The following is a 26,595-nucleotide window of genomic DNA, read 5'->3' on the forward strand; positions in this document are numbered from 1 at the left end:
CCTCTAGCACAGACAGGTCCTGCTGCTATCATGACCTGGGCAGCAGATGACAGGCTCACAAAGAAGCTGTCTCAACATAAGCTAAGGACTTATTTTTCAGAGAGGCCTTCTGGTGGCAATAAGATTGGGGGAGGGGGCAGAGTGTTCTATGGTTGGCAAAAGAGAAGACTGAGTTGTGTGGTTCAGGGAAGCAGGATGAAAGCTGTTTCCAAAATGTGGCAGGAGTGGTGCTTGAACATTGCAGCAAGTGAACAGGCAGAGGCAGCCACCACTAGGAAATTCTTTTCCTTTCATGGTTATAGAAAAAGAGCTCACACAACAAAATTGTATGAACACTAACCACTATCAACTATATAAAAGCACATGTGCGTATGGACAAAGCCTTAACAAAAACCATGAGAGTGTGGGGGGCACCTTTGTTTAAAATTTTATTTGCACTATGAAAAAATTATTAAAAAAAAAAAAAGAAAACAGCACTTGTATATAAAACTTCTCTTGACTTGCTTGGGAAGTGTCCCATGGCTGGGCTGATTTAATTCTGCTGAGGATCAGCTTCTACTCCCTGGCTCAGCAGCCCGTGTGTTCTATCAGTGCCCTGTCTGCACAGATAAAAAGCTTTCTGACAAGACAACTTTGGACGAAGGGCCAGAAGGTAGTGTCAAGTTGCTCTCTGCCCCTTGGCTAGTGGCAAAACAGTGCTGCCTCAACAGAAGACTGTTCCCTAGGAATGCCAGCCCCAAGCCAAACTGTTTTCTATCCCCAACTGATTTTTTTCTTTTTTTCTATCATGTACCTCTATATAACTTTTAAGATTTTCATTATTTTCTTCTCAAACAGTACTCTAGCATTTTGTGAAAAATACTCTGGGAGATATTAATAGGTATCATGCGAGAAAAGGATTCCATGGTGAGATCTGGGGAATGTTACGGAAAAACAAAGGCAATTGTATTTCTGCAACACTTCTCAGAGACTTTATGATTCTAATGTGCATTGTGAGTCTCTCAAACTTTGGGAACAACACACCCTTTCCCTGGAGCTTTTTTTTAAGCATCCCAAGAAACCCACTTTGGTATACATACAATTTTTTAAAATTGCCTTTTTCCCCCTCAAACTTCGAAAAGGTCAGTGTATACATTTCATTTCACCATTTCTGCTGTTAATATACAGGATGGGAAAAAGTAGGTTCACAACCCTCACCAGTGTGGCTCAGTTGGCTGGAGCATAGTCCTATTAAACTGAAAGGTTGCAGGTTTGATTTCTGGTCAGGGCACATTCCTGGGTTGTGGTACAATCCCTGGTTGGGGTGCATGTGAGAGGCAAACAGTCGATGTTTCTCTCTCCCTAAAATCAATAAACATATTCTCAGGTGAGAGTTTATAAAAAAGGGAAGGCTTACAGTTGTTTATATGGAAAATAATGCAATAATAAATAAATGATAATACAAGAATAAACTTTCAAGTACTCAAAACTGTAAACCTACTTTTGCCACACCCTGTATTTTCTTTATTTTCTTCCCTTCCCCCTCCCTCCCCTCCTTTTTACCTAACAGTCTTTCTTTTAATCTTTTATTTTTATGTCTTTAAACTCTTACCTGTTGGCTGGCTTTCTGCTTTTTATCTTCCTTCACATCTATTTTTCATATTTTTTAAAAACCTCTTTGATCTTTACTGATCTTAAGTTTTCTATCTTAGGTCTCATCTGTTTTACTTTTTATACCTTTTTTCCCACTGGGTTTAAAAAACTTTTAAATTTCATTCCAGACTTGCAAATTTGCTTGCTCACTAAAATGTATTTGTAACCCCAAATTAATACAGTGCTCTGAAGTTAATACTCACAGTGCTTTCATGGTCACTGTGAACAAGTGCAGAGCAGTGGAAAATCTGAGCTGTTCCTCATGCACATGCCCAGGTGAGGTGGGATCACAAAGGTGATGCTTGCCGCTGCCTTTCAGTTCGTATTGTGAACAAGTGCCCTTCCCTGGTCTAGTTAGTGCCATGTTTTTTGCATTGTGCTTTTTGTTGGTGATTTCACTGTTGGCCCCAACCCTAGTGCCGAAGTGCTGTCTAGTGTTCCTAAGCATAAGGAGGCTGTGATGAGCCTTACAGAGAAAATACCTGTTGGATAAACTCTGTTTAGACCTGGGGAACCACCATTTATAACCATAACAGTGAAGATTAGCTCAAGCAAGAAACGCCAGTAGAGACTAAATCTGGGGGGGATTTTGATTAGGAGAGGTCTGAGTATCTCCCAACAGACTGCTTATCAGCTACAAAGAGAAAACATTAAGTAAGCAGTGCAGGGGACTTTGACTATGTAACACCCTGACTGAGTGATCGAAATTAAAATTACTAAGAAGGGAAACACAGACATTGTTTTCTTCTGGAAAAGAACACAACACTACTTAATATAACGTTCTAGCTCAGAATACATAAGCTGAGAAACATCAGTTAAACCTAAATGGAGGAATATTCTATAAAATAACTGGCCTGTAATCTTCAAAAATACCAATGTTACGAAAGATTTTTAAAAAGGTTAAGGAACTCTTCATTAAAAGAGACTAAATAATCATGACAATTAAATACATACATGACCCTGGACAAAAATCCTGAACTAAAGTGGAACAAGTGACAAAACCAGAATATGGACTACAGAGATAAAGTCACTGTTCCAGTGTTAAATTTTCTGAATCTGATAACTATACTGTAGCTATGCTAAAGGAATAATCCTTGTTCTTAGAAAGTGCACATAGAAGTCTTGAGGCAAAGGGAGTATGTAACCAACTTTTAAATGGATCAGAAGAGAGTGTGTGTGTGTGTGTGTGTGTGTAGACAGACAAACATAAAGAGTGGAGGGGAAAAAGAGAGTGACAGATACAGCAAAATCTTAAAAATTGATGAATCTAGATAAAGAGTATACAGGTTTTCCCATCACTCTTTTTAAAACTCTAATTTCAAATAAAGTTATTTTAAAACCTCTTTGCATAGTGAGATAGACTCAATGCCACTGAATTCAATAATTTAAAATGATCAATTTCATGTTATGTGACTCTTACCTCAATAAAAAAATTAAAAAAAAAATCTGCTTAAGAAATACATATAGCTTGGAACAAAGTCAAACTTCATGAAAAGGAGTAGTTGGTTTATTTCCTTTTCATTTTGAACTGTCATCTTCTTGATTCTACAATTTGGAGAACATTTATTTTAGTGTCAAATTAGGCAACAACTAACTTTCTCAAGTGCAATCATTCCTTCATTAAAGCATCGAAGAGTTCAAATGCAGAGTGAACGTTATGCTTTTAAATACAGAATGCATAAGTTTTAATGTGAAATTTAGGCTTACCTGATTTTTATAATTAATGTCATTTTATTTTACATTTAAGATATCGTTAAAGGAACTTATCCACAGCTTTGCTTTCTGTGTTTTCAGTTACCTGTGGTCAACCATGGCCCAAAAATATTAAATGGAAAACTCCAGAAATAAACATTTCATAAGTTTTAAATTGTACACTGTTCTGAGTAATGTGATGAAATCTTCCGCTGTCCAGCCCTGTCCAGCCTGGGACGTGAATCATCTCTTTGTCCACTGTATCCACATTGTATATGCTTCCCACCCTTTAGTCACTTAGTAGCCATCTCGGTTATCAGTGCTTGTGTTCAAGTAACCTTTATAGCAGCCCAATGCTCTGTGACAGTGCCTACGTCACCCATCTCACGCCATCTCATCACATAGGCATTGTATCATCACAAGAATACAGTACTTTGTACTGTATTTTGTACATAGTATATAAAGGTTGGGTACTATCCATGGTTTCAGGCATCCACTGAGGGTCTCGGAATATATACCCCACAGATAGGAGGAATTACTGGATAGGTTATGCAAATCTTATTGTTTTAGGACACCCCCCCCCCCAAAACCATGTTCACAAATTCAGCAGTCCTAAGTACTTATGAGTAAAAAAATCATAAAGGTTAAACACTTTACTCAACTAATAAATAGGCCAAAAACATCCTCAATGAAGCTCTTAAGATAGTTCTAGTTACAAAGTTTTCATGTAACCATATTTAATGACAAGTTAATAAAAAGTAGCAAAATGTTATATTTAGATATAATAACAACAGCATATTTATTACTCTACATAACTAGGGCCCCAATTTCCACTTGCTAGAAAACTTTTAGCCAAATATTTAGTGTAAAATATTTAAAAGTTGTTTTGCAAATTTCAGGCATTACAAATTCAACTGGATATCCTGTGGTACACATTATCAATTCAAGTGCAAGTTCCTCAAATGCACTTTCTAATAAATTTTAAAAGCCTAAGCTCCCAAGGCCTGTTTTTAAAAATGGGAATTTTATTCCTATTTAACAACCCAAAACACTCTTACTCTGTATTTAAAGCAGCTTCAGACTCACATTGTTTTATGTGTAAGTTTAATTGTGAAACCACCTTTCCTATTGCTGACAGTAGCTTAAGGCCACTTGAACAGGTTATTTACTTTTTTTAATAAATCCTTTTTTTTTTTAAGAAAGAACAGTGTGGTGTTCTTCTTGTCAAGAGTATCCTGTGTTAAACTGGCTCCACAAGCAGATCAAATATCCAAGGGACAAGCAGATCAAATAACCAAGGTATTAAAAGTGAGTACCGCATAAGAGTTTTATCTACATTATAGATCCCAATTCTAGTTTTTACAGGTATGATGAAATAGCCACTAAAAACAGAACTCATCTAAGAAATAACAGTCTTTGTTCATCTATATCTTTTAATTTTGGGTTACAGATTTTTAAAGCTTTCTCACAATGACAAAACTAAATAACCAAAACAAAAGCAAAGAATAAGAATTTATTGAGAACACAATGGTAAACATTCAAAATATATTAACTCGTTAATTCTCTTGAGTGTCTTGGAGGGTAGACCTTATCTCTATTTTGTACAGCAGAAGTGGACAAAGTCTTTTTACTTATGTCTCCTCCCCTCCAATTTCCCTTCCCTACCCTTCATTTAAAAATAAAATTGAAACCCAAAGATTTTTGCTCAGCTTGGACATACTCATAACAAATTATCTTTTAAAATATGCAACACTCTATTTAAATTACCTTATTAAGGTAGTTTTATTAAATGCATTATTAAATGACTCCTTCAAGGAAAAAATCTAGAAGTACTGAAATTGGTTAACCTTAAAAAAAAAAAAGCATAAAATCCTTCTAAGAGAATGATAAAATGACGACATATCCTGCACTGAGACAATATGTGAAAATTAGATATTTGTAGACACAAATACTTTACACTGTATAGTTTGATTACATCATTTACATATTTTTCTCACTTCTGATTAAATTCAGATACATAGCCAAATATCAAACACTTAACAGAAAATATGTAACTAAAAAATCCTATCGACAGAATGATAAAAGTGAAAAAACCCTGCACTTTGAGTAAGTCTGTAAAATTACCTCTATGTAAACTCAAATACTGGATATTTTGTTTAAAATGAGCCAGTAGTAATAGTTTTGTGTTTTTTCATTTTTCACCCATGATTGACTAAATTTAGATTTACACAAATGCATTTACAAATTCCAAAAACTGGACTCAACTTTTCTGAAAGGAAAAAATGTTTCCAGAACCTCACTCCTAAAATTTTGAAAGCTTTGTAATTTATTCCCCCTCAAGCTCTAAAAAAAACAAACAAAACCCCAACAAACATCTCTACTTCAATTTATTCCATTTGAACTATCGGACTGGTATAGAAGGGGAACTTCCTTTCCCGATAGAACAGTTTCTCAGGCAGTATTCACTGATGTTTACCTGTTGCTTGGAAACATTTGGGAACAGGCTCTTATCAGTGAGCGAGCCTACATCGTATGACCTGTGTCAGATTTTTCACTCCGTGTTTGATACTTTACTTGCCCTCACCTTCCTTTCAGCAAGTGTACAGTTTTAAAAAGACCAGGATCTACTTCTTCATGAAGCTTTTGCTCAGTCTTAATTCTTTCTATTCTCTAAATTTCTACAGTATTTACACCCTTTACCCCAAATTCAGATACCACACCATCACATAGCATTCTCTCTTGTTCAAGTGCTTTTCATGTGCTTGACAGCATTACAAGCTGCCACTGGAACCATAGGTCGGTCTCTCATCTTACAGTACTCCATAGGGCTCACGGGGAGTATTTAATAAGCACTCGCTAAAGCGCCCTTATAAGGTATGGGCAAGATTAGTAAGGATGTCAGTAATTCAGCTACTGTGTAACATTTAAATATTTATAATCTATGCCAAAAATATACTACTCAGATAGGTACATAATGGACTAAGAAAAATTATTCCTAAATTATCCAATTTGAACATAAGTAAAATTGGAAAAAGTTGTATATAAATCACCGATTAATATGACATAGCATTACAGGCACAGCAAACTAACCACCATATAAAGACCACAGGATTACATGAAACTTATTAACGTTGTGAAAGCTGGTTACAGAGGACTACTAATTCTGAAGCAAATAATACAGCTCATGAATATTACAACTTTTTTTTTTAGGATTAATTACAGTGAGTATCTTTGTTACAACAGTTAAGATTTTCTTTTTCACCTACATGTTTGCCTCCTTTTTGTTGAGGGCTTCCAACTTACAAACATTATTCAGAGTACTGCAAGAGGCCAGAAAAGTTTTTATGGCAGATACATAAAAGGGGAAAAAAGAATAAACATTTCTCACTGAATTTGGTTCAAAAACTTAAGTATCATAATTTTTTCCAAGTAATTTTTAACTTACATAAGGTATACACTAGACATTCACCTTTATTATAGTGAATACAACAATTTTTTGTTTAAATAATGTCCTTTAAAAGTTAGCCCAAACTGTAAATATATGTTCTGAAAGCAAGTCTAGATTTAAACCCAGATTCTATTCTCTAGATAAGTTACTTTGGGCAAGTTCTTGGACTTCTCTGTGGCCTGTTTCCTCATTAATAAATTGAAGATAATAATGTTGTCACCCCTGTTCTTGGGATATGGCAAATGCTCGATAACTATTAGCTTTTTCTTCTTTTAAAAAAAAGTATTTTTATTAATGTTTAGAGAGAGAGGAAGGGAAAGGGGCAGAGAAAAACATGGATGCAAGAGTAAAACACTGATTGGCTGCCTCCTGTATGACTCCTACTGGGGAAAGAGCCTGCACCCAAGCATGTGCCCTGATTGGGAATCGAACCAGCAACCCTTCAGTGCACGGCATGATGCCCAACCGAGCCACACTGGCCAGGGCATAACTATTAGCCTTTATTAGAAATATCTGGACTTAAAAGAAGACTTCCTTGGTAATATAAATCAATTTACCAAACTTAACATACCCATTCAAAAATATTTATTGAGCACCTACTACATGTCATACACTGTGTATGGAGTAATAGAGCAGGAACAAAACAAAGGTCCTGCCCTCTACAAGCTTACATTCCCCAAACAGCAGGGGACTCTATGTAAATGAGTCAGGCTACTTTACGCAGGAACAGGGCACTGGCCTGGGGTGGTGGTAGATGAGGTCCGAGGGAGCAGCAGAGAGCCCGATCATGTAAAGGCTGGAAGCACGGAGATGAGAAGAGACTGGAAGTGTTCTGAACAGATGGGACAATATTTTTAAAGAATCACTCTGGTTACTGTGTGGAGAGCAGATTATAGGGTCAACATTTTTATTTAGCTTCATGAGAAACGAGTCATACCTCGAAAGCCCATTTAGTACCAAGCTTCTAACTATAAGCCGAACACATCAAACTAAGGATATTATTTAACCATGGTGGTTAAACTGCAAATAAAACACAGTTTTAATCAGACAATTTTAAGTCACTTTAAAAAATGACAACTGAAGAATGAATATAAGAAAAACAGAAAAAAGTTCAGTACATTTATCTGCATTGTTCTTTAATGATTTTCATAAATGCATGAGAACAAACGGCAAAGAAAATCAGCAGAATTTTCAATACATGTCATTTTTCTACTAAAAAAAATAAGGCTATCTGGATGAGAATTTTTAAAAATATATCTTTATTGATTTCTGAGAGAGGAAAAGAGAGGGAGATAGATAGAAACATCAATGATGAGAGAGTCGTCATTGATTGGCTGCCTCCTGCACGTCCCCTGCTGGGGATCAAGCCCACAACCCGGGCATGTGGCCTGACCGGGAATCAAACCCTGATCACCTGGATCCCAGGTGGATGCTCAACCACTGAGCCACGCCTGGCTGGGCTGGATGAGAATTTTTGAGTGAAACATTTTAAAAGCATGCATACACATTTATCACATAATGGTCAGTTTGTATGGAAGTTATAAAAATTATTTATATTAGAATTAAAGACTCTCCTAAGCATTTAGAAACTAAACAAAATTCATATGAGAGGGGACATTCTAAAATAATTGGCTAATTCAACTTTTCTTAAGTATAAAACATGCCTATCTATTGCTGTACAGTAACAAAATCACTCATATTTAATAATTCATTAGCTAAATCTAGCCACAAGTCATAAGTAGCTATAAATTGGTTCCAACATGGGAATATGCCATGTTCTTTTACCTGTATTTAATTTTCAGGCTGAAGGGCTCTGGTAAGCCAAAAGAATTTGTTGCCGGTTTTTAGACTGGGCTGAAAAACTAGAAAGCCCTTTCCGCAGTAAGCTTTCCTTGTATATACTGCTCATCTATGTCAGAGATCATGAGTTTGATATCATATTTTAGAGGGTTCTTTTTCTTGATATTATTCAGTCTCTTTAAGGATAAATGTCAACTTCAATTTCTTGTCAAAAAAATAAATCTTTACATTTAAAAAATGTTTACATTAGCAGTATCTTTAAAATCTTGAGGAAATACAAAACAAACTGAACAAAAATGAGCAGGTGGAGCAATATGTCTTTCCAAGGACTTTATTCCTCAACTTGACTTTCAAAAGAGTTATTTCTGTAATGTGCTTTACAATGTTAAAGTAAAAGCATTTACAATTCTGTAAACACAACCACGAGGCACACACAATAAAGATACTTATATGAGTCTCCTATATGTAGGTTAAGATGTCTAAAGTGAAGAGCACCCACTGAAAATATAAGGGTCCCTGGATTAAGGCACAGTTATTACGCACTTCCAGTACTACGCCAAGTGTTTCACATGCACTTAATCCTCACAAGAACAATGTAAAATAAATATCTCCATTTTACAGATAAGAAGTTTAGAGACACCATTCCACTGCTGTTTCTTAGTATGATTTCAATCCAGTTCTGATCTCTGAATCACAAACCACTTCCCAGATCCATTACATACCACCTGGGGTACGTATGAATAGTAGGAGAAGAGGTATGGCTAGCAAATTAGTATAAAAATACGTAGATGGCCTGGCCAGGCGTGGCTCAGCGGTTGAGCATTGACCTAGGATCCAGGAGATTGCAGTTCGATTCCCGGTCAGGGCACATGCCTGGGTTGTGGCTCGATCCCCAGTTGGGGGCGTGCAGGAGGGGGGCGTGCAGGAGGAGGCCGATCAATGACTCTCATCACTGATGTTTCTCTCTCTCTCCCTCTCCCTTCCTCTCTCTGAAATCAATAAAGATGTATTTAAAAAAGAAAAACCATAGATGGATAAACACATAATTAGGCTAAACAAGGAACGCTTACATGAAGTGACACCTTAAAAAAAAGGGTAAACAGTCAAATATGTTCTTCTAGAATGTTAAGTAGTGTCAGCTGAGACTACAGAGTTAGCTCTGTACATAAGACTCATAATACTAAAAATGTACTTTGAATCTATGAGGTAGTTTGCTTTCCAAAAATTAGAACTCAAATTTGATCAGAATGACTAGATACAATTACCAATTTACAGCAAATACTAGAAACATTTAAATAACCCCATGGGGGTCCAATTAGCAAAATCCAGGCTGAGGGAAATGAAAATAACCATGTTTCTTCACCAAATAAACTGCATGGGGAAAAAAGTAGAGGTTGAATGTATAGATCAGAGAATCAAGAGGTATATCCACTAGCCAGAAACATCGAAAAGGAATTATGAGGCAGTTAAGAAATGAATACTGACTGGACATTTGATATTAAATAATCATCATTTTTAAAGATTTTATAATGGTATTGTGGTTATGATTGAAAAAAAAGATGACTCCTTACCTTTCAGAGACTGCTATCTTTATAGATGAGTGGATATGGTGTCTGGGGTTCGCTTCAGGATAACAGGGAGTGGGCGTGTTGGGCAGAAGTACAGGTGAAGTAAGGCTGACCAACTGCTGAAGCTACTCTGTGTCACAGACAGTCCCTCCATTTTCTGATATTTTTGAAATTTTGCATAATAAAAACTAACAAATATATAAATTCCAACTAGATCTGAAGTCTAGATCTAAATATAAAAGACAAAACAATAAAATTCCTTCAAGGTTAAAGAAAGTTATTTAAGCTGCCTATATTCTTCTTAAAGGAAATTAAACATTGGAAATAAGAAGATAACACAAGAGCATAGAAAAAGTTTTAACTGGAGAGCTATACTATACTCCTAGTAAAAACTAGGAGTACTAGTAAGAAGTACTTAAGAAAGGCAAGTATTTTTAGTGGATGTATCAGTAAACATATGAAAAACTGCCTGTAAACTAACACAAACGGGGGTTAAGGAAAACATGAGGCAGTAAAGTGCTTTTTAAAAGTATCTTGATAGTTGTACTAAATAAATTAAGCTACAGAAAATCACCCCTAAGAAATGCTGGCAGAAGAGAAATTAAACTCATCTTTCTTTGTAATTAAATACGTATTATCTACTTCTGTCCAGTTACTAGAAGAGAGGAAGGATAATTTACTGTTTCAGCAATAACAATTATTTACAACTGGTTCAAAGAAAAGTTGATATGGGAAGACAGAAAGCTGACAATCATCTTTGCTTTCAAGTTCTAAGAAGCAAACTGAACAGATTTACTGGTAAGATAGGAAAAATAAGAGGGGAAACTGAAAGAAAAGTAAAACCAATGATAAGTTCAAGGTGTGGCACATTTGTAGGGGCAAGTTTCTTTAAGGCAGATATTTTACTTTGCAAGTTCACAAAATACAGTACTAATCCAATAAAAAAATACTATCTGTTGAAATAATTGAATGAACTATTTTCTATAAAAGCAAAGGGTTCTCCCTCTGGGGTCAGCCTGATAAGAACAGTAGTTTCTATAACTCTGTTACATTATTTAACATTTAGGAAATGAAAACATACACATAACACCAACAAAAATCAACTTACTGGTGGAAAGTGCAAACTATGCTTAGGAGAGTAACTTAAAATGGACTGTCTGTAGCAGCTGCCTTAGGACCTTGGCCAGCGCTGTTTTTGAACCACTATCATAAAAAAAGTAAGAGCCACTGATGAAACAGATGTACCATTAATTACTATTACCCCCTGAGATGAAAGAGGAGGATTAGCCAGGCCTGAATGATAAGTAGCAGTTTTTATCTACCACTACACCACGTCACCCTGTTTCCAAAATTTGGAGGAAGAAATGTAACAGAACTGCAGCAACTTTCAATTTATATCCTGTATGGCGTGGCAAAATATAAAAGTATCCAATTTATTAAAGCCTCAAATAAAGGGAGGCAGGTTATAGGATAGCAATGGTCAAGCTAGTCCTAGTTGGTGGGAGTGGTACCACTTATCCTTTCCTGCCACAGCTGCCTTTTGTGCAACTTGAGTACATGTGGGAGGAAACTGGTACTCCCAGCTCTGGCTGACCTATGGCTATCTGCTCTTCCTCAGTTCCACAAAGTTCTGCAAAACAGAGCTATTTAATACCACCAGGAGGTGCCACAAGTGTGGAAAATATCTCCCCACCCTCCGGAAGTCTTAAAGTTCTCAAAAGCGAGTATTTGAAATATATCATTATAGTTAAGAACTGCTACCATACTGGATCAAACAGTAGCTCCAGGGAACTTTTTTTTTTTTTTTTTTTAATATATCTTTATTGATTTCAGAGAGAGGAAAGGAGAGGGAGGGAGAGAGAGAGATAGGAACATCAATGATGAGAGAGTCATTGATTGAGCCCACAACCCAGGCATGTGCCCTGACCGGGAATCGAACCCCGATCGCCTGGATCCTAGGTCAATGCTCAACCGCTGAGCCACACCCGGCAGGGTAGGGAACTATTTTTAAAGAGTACATTTCTCTTCCTGAAGTAAACCTCATTGAGTAGGGATATACTAAATAAAAGTCCTAGTTTTCCTGAGTCATGGGTTGCACTTATTTATTGCATAAAGCATTTAAATACATTTATTGATTACCACTCTTTTAAAAAATGTCCTTTTTTTAGCCAAAACTGTCTCTGGAGGATAATATAATGACTTTCAAAAAATTATCTACTATTATGAAATACTAGTTCCAATTTTTCCCCCTGGTGGAAATTCATGTCTCTAAATAGCCAGTAAAGTTGGAAAAAGTCCTACTATATAGCCCAATCCCTCATTTTGCCAATAAGGAAACCAACATATGGAGAGTCATGTGATTCTGCCTCTAAAAGGCAGTGTCAGAAGCTGAACCAAGTACCCCAAAACACAAACCAGGGTCTTTTTTGTCATAAAAGTCCTCATTCTATTAAAGTTCTCAGAGCAGTCCTTAATCATTTCATTGTTTCCTCATTTGCAAGTTTTCTGATCATCTATCCCCTTGCTAATCAGAGCAGCCATTCTATGGATCCACTTCACCCCCATTAGTAGCATTTTAAGGTGAACAGTCTAACTGGACACAGTGCCACAGGTACTGGTTCTGTAAGATGCTTACATTTCTGGGGAAGAATTTCTTCTCTCCTGCCAGCGAACAATGAAAATTAAATCCCAAGTATTCATCAATAAAATAACTACGTCCTAATCTTAACATCACATGTCAGACACACACGAAACTTTCAGGAGTCCTTGGTGGTAAGTAACATTCTTACAAATTCCTGAATAACTTAAGTCTCCATTCTAAATTGAGTGGTACAAAGGTAGGAGTTACTCTTCAACAACAGCTCTTCCGTCAGATCATTGGTAACTACGTACGTGGCAAATTTAACCTAAAGCACTAGAAGATTAGTAACAGAGATGATGAAGACAAGCAATGAAAGGAACACCAGCAGCAGGAATGTTGCCTTGATTGCTGTCTCCTGAAAAATGTACAGCCTCTTCAAATTTTTTGAGCACCATAAATTTAGTCCGCTAAGATAAGAAGGTGTTTCTTAGAGGTTTTCTTATGCTGTCCTGCTTAGAAACTTTTGGGCTTTTAAAAACTGTTTAAGCTAGTACCCTAGTCTTTATACTACATATGAAAAGCAATCAATGAATCTGGATCTGGAAAAGAAACAGTATTTTATCTTTGGAAAGCAAAAACAGAGTATATAAATAGCAAAATAAGCCCAAAATAAATGTCTGAGGGTTTAATGGTCAAATGAATAGTTGATAAAGGAAAAATTATTAAAGCAAATGACCTTTCAAACATGAGGCTTCTCTTAATGAAGTTTATCTCACTCTCAACGCAGAACACTTGCTACAGTTATCAGAAGTATACTGATCTAAACATATTGTGTTATCTAAGCTCTTAGCCCTTAATTCTAGCATTCTAAGGTAAGTGTCTATCATTTTCATACTGCACCTGAGAACACTGGGGCACTTGAGGTGAATTAACGTGTCAGGGTTACAGCACTTGAACCAGCTCTTGAAACCTAGGCTCCTTAGGCGCTCTATTGCCTTCTTGGTAGCACAGAAAATTTGAAAATATGGTCAAGCTCTAAGTTCCATCTGATGCATTATCCAAGCCAACGTGAATTATTTTTTTCTGAAGTCAAGAAAGCCTAACAGTTTGCCACCTACATTTCCTAATTTTAGGTGGGATGCAGGCACAAATGAACTGTTTCTGTCACCACACTTAATGCATATTGCATACTCACTAAACCCAAAAGGAAGAGAGTGGTTAAATTCTTAAACTCTATTTCCTGCCTGGAAGACCTGACTTAACCACTGTTATATCTGATACATTCGATGTAAGTGTTCAAGTTCTCTTAGCGCAGTAACATTAAAGTTATCACTTAGTCTTAAAGGAAATCAACTACGTATTAGTCATTTAACCTGCCAGGGAAGTTAAAGCAGATCAACAGGATATAAATCTGGGTGGGTTGTTTTCTTCGTTAGGGGAAATTTCTTAATGACTTGCTAATTAAACCTAATGAAACAAGGGGCCCTCCGAAAATGAGGTGTAGCGTTAAAGGCAACAGTGAAAGAACCACAGGAATTTACGGGATCTACTTTCACTAGGGCTAGAGGAGCGAAGAGCGAGTCTCCCCTCGGTGAACTGCAGCCCGGCCACAAGGCCACTTGTTACGCCTCCCGCCGGCCCCACGGCGGGCCCGGAGGCGTCGAGGGCCCGCAGGGAGAGGAGCTACCCCGCCTCACCCCGGGGGACACGGGGGCCGGCGCTCGGCCCCGAGGCGCAGCGCACGGCCGGGGCCAGGCCGGTCCGCCGGGGCGGTGACCCAGCGCCGGGCAACCCCGCCCCTGGCCCCGACCCGGGGGCTGGTGCCCAGGGGTGGGGGCGGGACGGAGCGAGGGAGGCCTGCACGGGAGCCACGGGGCTAAGGGGATGTTTGATACGAGGAAAGTCCCTTCCCGGCCCCGCCGATCGGGCCGAGGCTCGGGCCGGGGAGCGAGCCGGCCGCCGCCATGATGGCCTGGCCGGGCCGGGGGGCGTGACGCGGGCCGCCCGAGCGCAGGGCCGGGTCCCCTCACCCCTCTCCCCTCCCCCGCGTGGGCCTCGGCCACAACTGCCCCGATACTCACGCTTTGTCCACCAGCTCCCGCACCTTCCACATGTTCAACATCGTGCCCCGCGCGGGCCGGGCCGCGCCTCCCTCTCCTGCTCCGCAAGGACCCCGGAACACTTCCGCGCCGGGGCAGATCCAGGCCGGGTACCGCCGCCGCCCGCCGCCCCGAACTCCCCCAGGCGGCTCCTTCTCTGGCACAGCCGCGGCGCCGCCGGTGACACGTCGAGACGCGGGGCCCGGGCGCTGCGTGGAGCGGAAGTGCCCGAGGTTCCGCCGCGCGCGCGGGGCACGCCGGGACTAGTAGTTCTCAGCGTGCCGCGCGGAGCTTCAGACTGAGAGGGGAAGTGCTGAGGGGCTGCGAGCGCTCGCGAACTGCCCGGGCCGCCGCACCCCTCCCTCCCTCCCTCCCTCCCCCGCAGAGCCGGGAACTCCGGCGGGGGGGGGGGGGGGCCGGGGAATCTCTCCCGTCCTCCACGCACCGGCGGCGGGACCGCGGCTCCGCCGTGAGCTGCGGTGCTTCCCCGAGCGCGCGGAGCTGAGCGGGGTCGCGGCCCCGGGGCGCAGCCGCGCTGCCTGCCCGGCCTCAGTTCCCCCGTGAGGGCAGAGGCTGTGCTCGGAAACCGCTGCGCGAATTCTAGGATACGGTGGATTCACATTTCGCCAGCTGCCTGACGTCCTTGTTAGGTGCTTTATTATGAAGCGCAGGAGCTCAGTTCGCGCTCCATGGCCGGCGGTGGGAACAGCCGTGTCCACGCCGGGACCCGGCCGGCCCGGCCCCGTCCCCGCGGCGCGAGCACACGCACACCGCAGTCGGCGTCACTGCGAGGCTTGCTGCCACTTCGTCTTCCATTTACATATTTTTGACAGTGTTCATCTTAAAGCTGTAAACAACCAAAAGCTGTAAGCATTTGGCCCAACTGCTTAGAATGTCCAGTCCTTTTCATTCTGCACATGTTTATTGAGCATGCATGTGCCAGGAGTGGAGAACACGGTGGGGGACGAGCCCCACAAGCCCCAGCTCTCTTGGGTCTTAATGGTCTTTGGCGGAAACAAAATAATCAAGGAAACTTTAGGACAGTTGCAGAGAGAAAGTGCCTGAGGAAGAATGTTTCAGAGAATTTTAGAGGAAAATAGCATCAGGGAGTATTCAGAGCCTCTATGAGGAACTCAAGCTGAAGCTCGAATGATTAAAAGGAGCTGGCGGTGAAAGAAAGACCTGCAATAAAGTAATTCCTGGTGAAGGGAACAGACTGATTCCCAAAGGAGGCGTGAAGTGCTGCTGGTCAGAAAGCTAAGTAACAAGGATCCCAAATGAAGAACCCAGGACCTCTGACCCCTGGCTCCTCAGGTCAAGCCACCTCAACTTGTTGCATCCACTTAATTACTGGAAACAGCTTTGAAAAGGTTTTCAATAAAGCTTTGGGATTAAGGCCTGAGAGAAGCAAGTTGAAAGAATGGCCAGGCAGAAAAGCGCAAAAAGCAGAAATCAGGACAAAACGAGGTCTAAGCTTTGTCAAGACAGGAGCGCTTGGGCAGACGCAGTGAGGCGGAGAGTTGGGTGGGAGAGGCAGGTAAAGAAGAGCAGAGATAGGTAGAAAAGCTGGACTTCTAAATGAAAAGTTTGTGTTTCCTGTTGAAAGGACTGCCCAGCCCAAGATTCAAAGAATAGAATGTGGCAGGAGGAGGTAAGAGAAACCACTTTGCATAAAGAAGAGCTCAGCAAGTTAACCTTCAAACAGTCGGGTCCAGGGTACTCTAGCAGAATGGGCAGGGTGTAAAAATAACCACCTTCCCAGCTCTGGGCCTGTCTGCCTGTTCATAGCAATTCCCAGTCAGCTTCACCAGATTTACCCAGAACGTACAATGTCATTGTCTACTTTGCTTGTTCCAACACCAAGTTTGGAAGTGTCTAGACTTATTCCAGGGTTGTCACTTGTGGATTTTTCACAGTTACTGAGGGCAGTCTATCATGTAACACCCAAAAACCTGCCTGTCCACCTTTGATTCAAGAGAGCCCCTAATGGACTCAGAAGAACCAGACAAAGGGAGTGTTAAAAATGGTCACAAAACTAATCATTTGTATGTCAACAAAGTGTTCCATTTTTACCTTTTATCTTACAAGTTTGGGAGCAGTTTCCATAGGAACTTCTTTGTGGCAATTTAAATGTGTCCATGGTAGAAAAACTGAGAAAATGCCCTACCCATCCCTCTTCAGGAAAACATATTTTTCACTCAATGAGCTGACACTTTTTTAGTAAGGCCAAGCCAACTGCAGGGCTTGAAAACAAATGCACTGGGCTGCATTATTTACATATGAGGGGCAGTTATAGACACTGACTGCTGATCTCATGTGTTTGGCACCTTGGTGTTTCCTTCTAGGGAGTTTACTTCAGGGCACACAGGTGTGGCAGGCCTGGGAAGGCACCGCCCAGATGGCTCTTCAAGAGAACTGGTGTGAGGAGTGTGGATGGCCAGCAGCTCCCAGCAGCCACTCCTTGGGAATTGGCCGAAGCATTTACACCAAGGCCAAGCGCTCACTGGGCTACTCCCAGGCAATGACTGAGCAAGGTGTGCTGGAGCTGGACCATTTCTGCCCAAGGCCAGACTCCTATTAAGCAAGCATTGTCCTGGACTCCCCATCAACCTGGCCCAGATTTCCTCAGAGCTTCCCTGCAACTGGAGGGACCCTCTTCCTACCCTGTCTTCCTGCCTTCTCTTTCTCCCTTGACAAGTGCCAGAACTTCCTTGTGGCCTGAGGCTCTCCCCACATACTCTTGTTCCCTTTTCCCTTAATCCTTCATAGGTGTTTCCCTCAATAAATCTCATACTTCTACTTCCACCTTGGCTTCTGCTCCCGTCAGTACCCAAACTGACACAACAGGCAAGCAGTCGTAACTTGGTTTCAGTATTTGGCACAATGAATCTTGTTTTTTTTTTATCACACCTGACTGCTCCTCTTGCTAACCTAAAAATAAAAAGGCCTTTCAAAGTGAAAGGCAAACAAGTGTTTATTTGAGATCAAAGAATAGCTAGCTGTAAATCATTCATTCAGGCAGGAGTCTAAATAATGTTCTGATTAATAGACAAAGGCAATGGGTATTTATAAGAAGGGAAAATCAGACAAGTACATCAACAGAAGGAAGGCATTTCTCTCGGTGCTCATAAAATAACAGAGTGATATTAATTCTAAACAATGTTTTGAATTTTCAGTCCAGTAGTCACGACAACTGGCCTCTTGTTAGCTTTTGAAATCGTTATTTGGGGAACCAGGTTGTTTAGGCCCAGCCCAAAGGTGATTTTTGCCCTGTTTTTAACATTCCAAGGTTTGAGGTATAAGGCATGCAAGGCAGTTCCTCTGGTATGGCAGCTCCGGCTCCATTTTAAAGTGGCTCCATTTATATTATTGCTTATATTCTCTAAAAGTCAGGGCACTCAGTTTCTAATCATAATAAGATGGTTGCCACACGATACATGCAGATTATATATCGCATAACCCTAGGGGAACCATATATGTGGACTATCATGAACTGCCAGACAATTAATCCCAGAGAGGAAGTATAAGGCAGTGGTTAACGAGTGCAGATTCTGGACTCAGACCAACCTAGGCCCAAATAACATCTGCTATTCAGTAGCTTGGTCATTCTGGATAAGTTCATTAAACCAGCAAAGCATAGTGGTTGTGAACTAGGACTCTGCAGCCAGATTCTGAGTTTCAGTTTTAATTTTGCTACTGACTAGTTGCTTGACCTTGGGAAAATGATTCGTCCTCTCTGCGGCTGTTTTCTCGTCATAATGGGGAATACTAGAAACCTACCTGAAAGGCTTTTTTAGACAATTAAATAAGGTAATGTTTAAAAAGAATTCAGAACAGTACCTAACACAAAATAAACATTCAGTAAATGGTAGTGATACTGCTCCTCCAACTCCTACACCTCCTTCTAATAATAATAATAGTAATCGTGTCAGTCTGTAAAATGTAGTCAATATTCAACAAATATTTAGTAAGCTCTTACTATGTTCCAGGGGGCTGTGCTAGGTGGTGGATATACAATTTATAGATGAAATTTACAATATAGATAAAACGAATAATAAACAAATAAATAGATTTCGTAGACATAGTAAGCTCAAAGCGATATGCTGAGAATCAAATGAAATAATATATATAACTCCTCATTGGGTCTTACATATAGTAAGTGCTCACTAAATTCTACCTCATTATTAATATCAAACCTCTTTTCTTATGTGCATCTTAGCTTTTTTCTTATAAACTGAGAGTTTTGGTCTTTCGGAGTATCCTAAACCCCACCATACATCAGAAATTCTTGGACACCCTTAAAATTTTCAGATGATCTTGTCCTAACCCTTGAGCTCTTGATTCAGTAGGTATATTATCCCCTATACTTTTGGCCACAAGTGACAGAAACAAAAACCAGCTTTAAGCAGAGCAAAGGAGTTTATTGACAAAGGGGAAGGGGAGAATTCAGAGATGGAATTTGCCTCAGGAACTTAGCAAATGTTGTCGGAACTGTCTAATTCTCATTTTTCCTTATTGCAGATAGGTTTCTCCTAGTTGGCAGGTAATAGGGACACCACCTTGTGGGGAATAGGTACCATTTTTCCAATTAGGCAACCCTGTGGGAAAAGATCCCTCGCTTTCATCCACTGAGTCAACTGTCACAGGGAATGACTGTGGTTGGCCCGCTTTTGATCAGGTGCCTGCCTACGGGCCTATCACCTCTAGGAGGCCTGGTTACCGACTCGGTAGCTTTAGGAGAACCACAGGGAGCGGGAAAGTGGAAGAAAGCCACACCTTGGCAGATGAAAACAACAGTTGTTTCCTACTGCAGGGCTCAGGTGGGGGCAAGGAATCAGTATTTTATTATTTTATTTTATTTTTTAAAACAACCTCTTAAGTGATTTTGGCAGGTTGGGGATGCTCTGGATAGGATGACACAAGGTCCTTTTTGCTTAACACTATACCTTTTATTTTTAAGGCCCAAATTCCACAAAAGTTGGGCTGGAGAGAGCAGAAGAGAAAAGTTTATATGGGCAATAACAGAAAAGAAAAGGGAGCCACGAGGAAGGAAGGAGCTGAGTGGCACTGCAGTGCTGTGCAGCAGGTAAGTGGGCGGCAGGGCGTGCCCTCCCTCGCTGGCTCTGTTCCCCTGGCAGTCGGGCTCTTCTTGGCTGAGTTTCCGTCTCCTTTCAGGGCTGTCAGCAGGGCTCAGGTGGGCCTATTCAGAAAGCCTGCTGGGTGCTCTAAAGGGCTAACACATTTGCAGTCCTCCTGCAGGAATGTGCAGGTGCTGGCAGGAGGTGAGAGGGAGGCAGAAGTACCCTTGGAATCATTTCCCTGCCTCCTGGGATGCTTTGTCCTTCTGTTTCCTGGCCACAGGCGAGCCCAGAGTGGACACGCTGCTCCTAGTGTCTAGGCCTCTGAAACTATTCACGGGAAGCCAAGGTGCCGTCAATGAAGCAATGAGGCAGCGTGTGACTGTGGGAACTGACCCTGCATTGTCAAGTCACATTCAGGAACGAATGGGGTGGATGTCAGGGAGGATGGGCTGGCTGGTTTCTGAGGCAGGGTCTTTCTGGATAAGGTCAAGAGTCTTGGGAAAGCCCCCAGGTGTCCAGAGTTCACATAGAGGCTCTGCTGGTCTTTGAATTCTATCAATTCATTAAGAGAATTGTGCTCTAGAGGGAAAGCTCACGGCAGTGGGCATTAAAAGAGCCTGATGGACAGACCTCTGCCCTTTAATAAACACAATTAATGTGGCTGAAGACTTAGGGGAGGGTGGTCAGTCAGCACAAGGCGTGCTTTCCTGGTGTGAAGGAGTCAACATTCAATGTTTATGCGATCTGCAATGTGCAGTGGAGTTAAATAAATGACTAAAACTGTTGTTACCCAAGAAGCTTACAGTCTGCTATGGAAGAGAGACATATAAATAGACAAATAAAAACTACAACGAGATATTTAAGGAGGCAGCACTGTGTGGGGGAGAGTTCAGAGCATCGGCTGTCTTATCATCAGGACCTTGGTTCACACCGTATAGCTGTGTGGCCTTGACTAAGTTACTGGATCTCGCAGGCCTTTGCACCTCTTTTAAGAAAATAAGGCTGATAAAAGTCCCTGATTTATAGGGCTGTGAGGAGTGAGTAAGGTGACGTACATTAACTATCTAGCACAGTGCTTGACATGTAACAAGGACCTATTAAGAGCTAGTATCATTGTTAAACTGTTCATATGCAGAGATCCTAGGCAACGTGGGAGAGGGTGTTAGAACAGGTGCATCAAATCTTTCAATAAATATGTATTTGGGCGCTTACCCCATTGCCAAAAAGTATACGTGAAAAACAGACACAATTCCTGTTCTCATGAAGTTTACAGTCTGAGGAAGGGAATGGATTTTAAACAAATAGCACCCTGATAAATCTATCCCTGCAAATGTAATGAATGCAGTGGAAGAACAGGGTGCTATGAGAGAATATAACAGTGGCGTTTCACTGGGCCTGAGGAGCAAGGGCCAGGAAAGGCCTCTCTGGGAAAGTGACATTTAAGGTGAAGGCAGAAAGATAATTTCGAGTTAATGAGGTGGAGAGGGAAAGAGCATTCCAGATAGAGAAGACAGCCTGTGCCAAGGCCTGAGATAGGCTACAGCTCAGCATGTTCCAGGACATAAAGGAAGCCCAGTGAGGCTGGAGGGAGAGGGGGAGAATAGTTGGAGCCGAGCCGGGGAGCTGAGCCTTGCTCTGTTCCCTCCTGACCTCTGTGGACCCCATTATCTGCATTCTCATGGCTTCTGGCTTCCTGTGGGCTTCAGTCAGTGCTGGGAGGTGGGATCAGTAGATGGAGGAGAGACAAGTCGTGAGATTTCTTTCCCGCCTCCCTGCTTCAGGAGCGTGGTTCTGCACCGAATCCCCCTGCGGCCACTGCTGGTGTGTGTGTGTGTGTGGGGGGGGGGAGGCTGCCTTCCGTGGCTGGGGCTCCCTACCCTGATGCTGACCCCTGGGTGCTTCCCAGACCGTCATTGGTTTCCTCGCCTTGTTCTGCTCTCTTCAGCTCAACTCTGAGCGGACCAGTGTTTGCTGCTGGGACCCTGCCTGATCCGAGGCATCCAGCTAAGGACATTGCCTCTTAGGTTTTTATCTGAAGTGCAACAAGGAGCTATGAACACACTGTAGTCGCTTCCTTGACCCTTCATCTTCTTCCAGGACATGCTTCTCCCACTTCTCTGCTCCCCTTGCAGAAGGTGGTCTTCACCAACAGGCTCCTGTTCGTTTCTCCCCAAGCCGCGGGCCACTCCTTCCCTCTCACAGCTCCCTGCTGTCTTAGCTTTCATGACCTCCCCTCTCTTCCAGTTCTTCCAGCGTTTCAGGCTCCTTCGGAAACCCGTGTTCCTCTCCCTGGCTTGTAGAGCTTGAGGACACCTACTGCTTTCCTCCATTATCAACCATCATCACCTCTCATCTGAAGTGCTTCCTAATTCCTTCCTCCAAGATCTTTCTGAGTCATAAAGGGGACCATGTGACTACTTGCACAGAGTACTTCAATGGCTTCCCATGGCACTTAGAACCCAGACTTGACTTATCAGGGGTCCATCCCTGCTCCAAACAGCTGTATCCTAGAAGAAAGACTGATAGTGTTGCCCTCCTGTGGGTTAGGACTCAGGCTAGTTCTGAGAAAAAAGGGGGGTGGTGGGCCATGGGCCTAGTAGGTACCCCTAAAGTCTCTCATTGACAGAAGGGAAGGAAAGAAAAATATATGTATATTCCAGCCAGCCTTTCCTAAGAATAGGTCTTTGTGATATTGATTGGATTTTCATAGCATCTGGGACTTCCAGTTTAGATTTGGAATTTACCAAGGTTTGCTTCACAATTTATTTATAAACCTTCCCTTGCGGTGAGGTTACTTCTGCTACCCTCTTTCTTGACGGGTTGCTTTGAGTACTTTCGGAACCCACTCTCTTCTTCTTTTCAATGCTAAGTATCTACTCTGGTGACAGATGGTTATTATCGAAAAGGAGTGTCATGAGTTTTGTCTGCAAGCAGTTTCTGTCTGTGGAAGCTGCTTTTCCTGTGTGTTAGCAGTTCTCTTGAATTATCGCTTGAGTCTTATGGCTTCTGGTGGGTGATATCTAAATCTAGTTCCTCCTTAGAGGTAGGACGTTAGAATTTCCCCATCTTTGATGATTCACCTTGAAAAAGTGGTGGGTTGCTGACTTGGCCTGGGAAGCCTAAGATCTGACAGACCCAAATACCTATTGAGAGGGGAGGGACCGGAGGAGCAGAAAGCAAGTGTTACTGTCTTCTTAAATACAGATTCATTCTCTTTCTTAAACATTTTTTCTTTGAAAGGGTTTTTTTTTTTTTTTATTACAAAAGTAAAATATGCCCGTATATATTTGCATATCTGCCCTTTGACCCATAAATTCAGTTGGAAATCTGTGTCAAAATTCTTGTGCAAGAATGTGCATAGCACCTTTATTCACAATAGCCAAAATCTAGAAACAACCCAAATGTCCATCAGCAGGATGTGGTCAAACAAATCGTGGAACATTGTTTGAATGAAATATGTCTCAGCAATAAAAAGGAATGAAGCAGTAATACATGCAACAACCTGGATGAATCTCGTAAATGTAGTAGTGAACAAGAGAAGCCAGGCACAAAAGGTTATGACTCCATTTACATACATTTCTAGGACAGGCAAAATTAACCTAAGGTGAAATAAATTAGAGCCATTGTTGCTTGAGGTGGAAGGAGGGGTGGGAACAGGAGAATTAAAAATAAAAGTAATATACTCTCATTTTAACAATTGAAACAATCCAAAATGCATAAAGAAAAGTTAAACCATTTGTATTTATTTTCATCCCACGATGGTAATCCTGTTAAAAGCTTGGCTTGTACTTTCCCACACCCTCTCCGTCTCTTACAAATATAAACAAATGCATGTGCACTTTTGTAGGTTTTACTTTAAGATCGTGCTTGTACATGAGGCTTACTTTTAAAAATATCTGCTTAATAATAATATCATGGATAGCCCCCTAGTTCAGTAAATACAGACCTAACTCATTCCTTTTTAATATGGGTGTAATTCCTTAACAGAAACGCACCATAGTTTATTGAACCATTTTCCTGTTGATGGGTAGTTAGGTTGTTGCTATTTTATGGTTTTGCTACTGCAAACAGTGTTGCAATAAAACAGATCTTTGTACATCTATCTTTACATATGGTGTTTAGATTCTCAAAAGTGGGAACAGGGAAGGATATGTGTTTTTTATTTAATTGGATATTGGCAGATTGTATACCAAAGAGATTATAGCAGTTCTCACTCTCACCAAGCAACACCTTGAAAAGCCCATTTTTGTCACATCCCATCCTCACCAGCTCTAGAAGCTATTGCTCTTTTGAATTTTTGCCAATGGGATTGATAAAAATATGTTTCCTTAATTTCCAAGTACTTCTGAGGTAAACCTATGCTCTCATACCTTCTACCAAAGTCTCTTCTAACATCTCTCCCATCTTTCAGCCCTGTTTCTTCTTGGTCAGTGTGGCTCACACCCCTCAAAATCGAACTTCCAAGTATCTTGGGAGATGCAAGGCGGGCACGGCACGGAGGGAACTGTTCTCTTTTTTTTTTCTTTCTTTGACTTCAAATGTTCAGCCTAATAGGAAGAAGTCCCGACTCTGCCATTCCCTATCATAGCAGCCTGCTCATTTTCATCATGTACCAACCAGAAACTGTGGTTGTCTTTTTTATGTATTTACTTGTAATATTAAGCAGAACTCAAAGCAGAAAACAGCACCCAAAGGGGGTTAGATGAAGAGAGTGAAGTGAACTGACCATTTGCGGAGCCAAGGTCAGGGTTAAAGATGTCAGTACGGTTGTCCAGGCAAGGGGGACTAGCACTGATGAGGAGCCACTGCCATCGGTTTCTGTTGTTGTGTAACAAACTGCCCCAAAACTTAGTGACTTAGAAAAGCACCCCCATTTATATGCTCCCAGTTCCTCAGTCTGGTCAGGGCTTGGTGGAAATGGCTCCTCTCCGCTCTGTACTTTGTGGAGTCTGCTGTGGCAACCCAAGGGGAGCTGGGTGGAGATCCAAAAATGGGCTTCCTCACACATCTGGCGCCTCGGCCAGGGTGGCTGGGATGGCGAGGGGTGGGGCGGGCTTCTCTCTCTTTCTCTCCATGTGGTCTCTCGTTATTTAATCAGCCTGAGCACTTCAGAGGGGGCTAGACCCCAAGAAAGTCAAAGTGGAAGCGGCTGGACCCCTTAAGGACTTGTCACAGAGCCGACGGAGCAGCGCCATTGCCACGGGCTGCTGGTCAAAGCAAGGCACAAGGCAAGTGCAGCTTCAAGGGGATCGAAATAGGTACTACCTTTCAGGGCAGGAGCGGCATGTGCATATACCGTTCAGATGAATCATTGTAGCCGTCTTGGCAGATAATCTACCACATGTGCCTCAGTATGAAAGGACAGTGGGAGAAAATAGAATTTCCAGTGAGATCTGGTGCTATGGAGGAAGGTCTGTCCGCTGCCAGAACTGTGGTGCTGAGGCCGGGAGAGAACAGCAGAAGAAATACCCTGATCTCTCTTTTCCTGCTGCCTAATTTCCTGCCATTACAAGGGAGCCCGGGTGATGCAGTTCACAGAAGCCAACCCCAGCTCCCCAGAATGCAGAAGGTCAGAAAAGCCCATCAAATGAATTGGGGATAGGTTAGCCCTTGAAGAAGAACCAGCATATCTTTTATCACCCATTGATCATATTGAACTATAAGTTTCATCTAGGGAGGGGACTGTCCATCCTGATCACAGCTAGTTCCCTGGGTCTAGCAAGCGCCTGGCCTCTCCCAAGTGCTCGATACCATGTGTTGAGTTGAATTGAGTTTGACTTTTATAATAAGCTTGACTTTCTTTCTTCCTAATACCACAGAGGGAGCACCTGAAAGATGGCAAGATGGAGGTTAATGGGAACGAGAACAGCTTGGTCCTTAGGCCACAGTTTTACTTTGGGCCTAGTCACGGCGTAAAGCGTGAATGCAGGTTCTGTGGGGCCTTCACGGCGTGCAACCAGAATGCTTCAGAGTCGGGACAGCCAGTCTGAGCTCCCTCACTGGGTTTTCTGAGCATCCTTCTTGTCTCGCTTGGCTCCCTGATGATGGGCTGAGGGGCACTGAATTAAGCGATTTATTTGTTTCCTTTAATGTAGCAACCGTGAGAAGCTGGGGGTTATTTTTTTTCTAAAAAAGAGCAATATGATACACATACCATAACATTTGCTCTTTTATAGTGTGAATTCAGTGATTTTAGTAGATTCACAAGGTACGCAACCATCCCGCTAATGCCAGGACATCATCGTCCTCTCCCCCCAAACCCGAATTCTTTAGCAGCTACTTTCCTTTCCCCTCTCCTCCCAGCCCCTGGCAACCACTAATGTGCTTTCTATCTCCATGGATTTGCCTGTTGTGGACACTTCATATAAGTGGAACCAGACGCTGTGTGGCCTTTTGCATCTGGCGTCTTACAGTAAGCATGGTGTTTCAAGGGTCATCTATTTGTAGCGACATCAGTAATTCATTTCTCTTTTATGGCTGAGCATTATTCATTGTACGGATTTACCATACTTTGTCTATCCATGCACCAGTTGATGTACATTTGAATGATGTACATTCCTTCTACTTTTTGGCGACTTTGAATAATGCTGCTGTGGGCATTTGTATATAAACTTTTGTGTAGACAGATGTTTTCAGTTCTCTCGAGTGTATACCTGGGAATGGAATTACTGGGTCATATGGTAATTCTATGGTT

General features: G+C 41.8%; 1 protein-coding gene across 4 annotated transcripts in view; it reads right to left on the reverse strand.

The window, feature by feature from the left end:
- The window catches only part of CLINT1 (clathrin interactor 1), a 52,482-nt gene extending 37,430 nt beyond the window's left edge, over nucleotides 1-15,052 (reverse strand). For all 4 annotated transcript variants that reach the window (XM_081135065.1, XM_081135064.1, XM_081135063.1 and 1 more), the window contains exon 1: nucleotides 14,803-15,052. In XM_081135065.1, coding sequence (XP_080991191.1) covers nucleotides 14,803-14,843 — 41 coding nt within the window. In that variant the 5' untranslated portion in view covers nucleotides 14,844-15,052. The remainder of the gene's footprint in view (nucleotides 1-14,802) is intronic.
- Between the last annotated feature and the right edge of the window lie 11,543 nt (nucleotides 15,053-26,595).

The sequence above is a fragment of the Miniopterus schreibersii genome (genome assembly GCF_964146895.1).
Source record: "Miniopterus schreibersii genome assembly, chromosome: 4".
NCBI classification, from domain to species: domain Eukaryota; kingdom Metazoa; phylum Chordata; class Mammalia; order Chiroptera; family Miniopteridae; genus Miniopterus; species Miniopterus schreibersii.